At 62.7% G+C, this 343-nt stretch overlaps 1 protein-coding gene across 1 annotated transcript in view; it reads right to left on the minus strand.

Annotated features, from left to right (window-relative positions):
- LOC103797140 (protein tweety homolog 2-like) overlaps window positions 1-343 on the minus strand; it is a gene marked incomplete at both ends in the record, with an annotated part of 1697 nt that overhangs the window by 350 nt on the left and 1004 nt on the right. Inside the window, one exon of the mRNA XM_009069336.1 lies at window positions 23-270. Coding sequence (XP_009067584.1) covers window positions 23-270 — 248 coding nt within the window. The remainder of the gene's footprint in view (window positions 1-22; window positions 271-343) is intronic.

The following is a 343-nucleotide window of genomic DNA, read 5'->3' on the forward strand; positions in this document are numbered from 1 at the left end:
GCACCTCACAGCTGGCTCTCACCTGCACTGATTGCATCATCTGTCTGGTTCATGATGAACTTGTCTGGGGCCACGCAGAAGTCGCTCGTGCCCTGTGAGGACCAGAGGGACATTGTTGGTGCTGGGAGGGACATGATGGTGCCCTCAGCTCCCAGCACAGCCAGAACCAGCTCTGCCCTCTTCCCCCACCCACTCACCACTGCTGCTGCTGTGTCCACAGCCATGGAGGCCCAGCTGAGGACGAGAGTCAGCAGCCCACAGCACAGCATCCTGTGGGAAGAGCAGGGAGCACGAGGAGGGGAGCACACGTCGGCTCTCCCCCAGCCCCCCGGCCATCTCCAGC

Source organism: Acanthisitta chloris, unplaced genomic scaffold (assembly GCF_000695815.1).
Source record: "Acanthisitta chloris isolate BGI_N310 unplaced genomic scaffold, ASM69581v1 scaffold30222, whole genome shotgun sequence".
NCBI lineage: Eukaryota > Metazoa > Chordata > Aves > Passeriformes > Acanthisittidae > Acanthisitta > Acanthisitta chloris.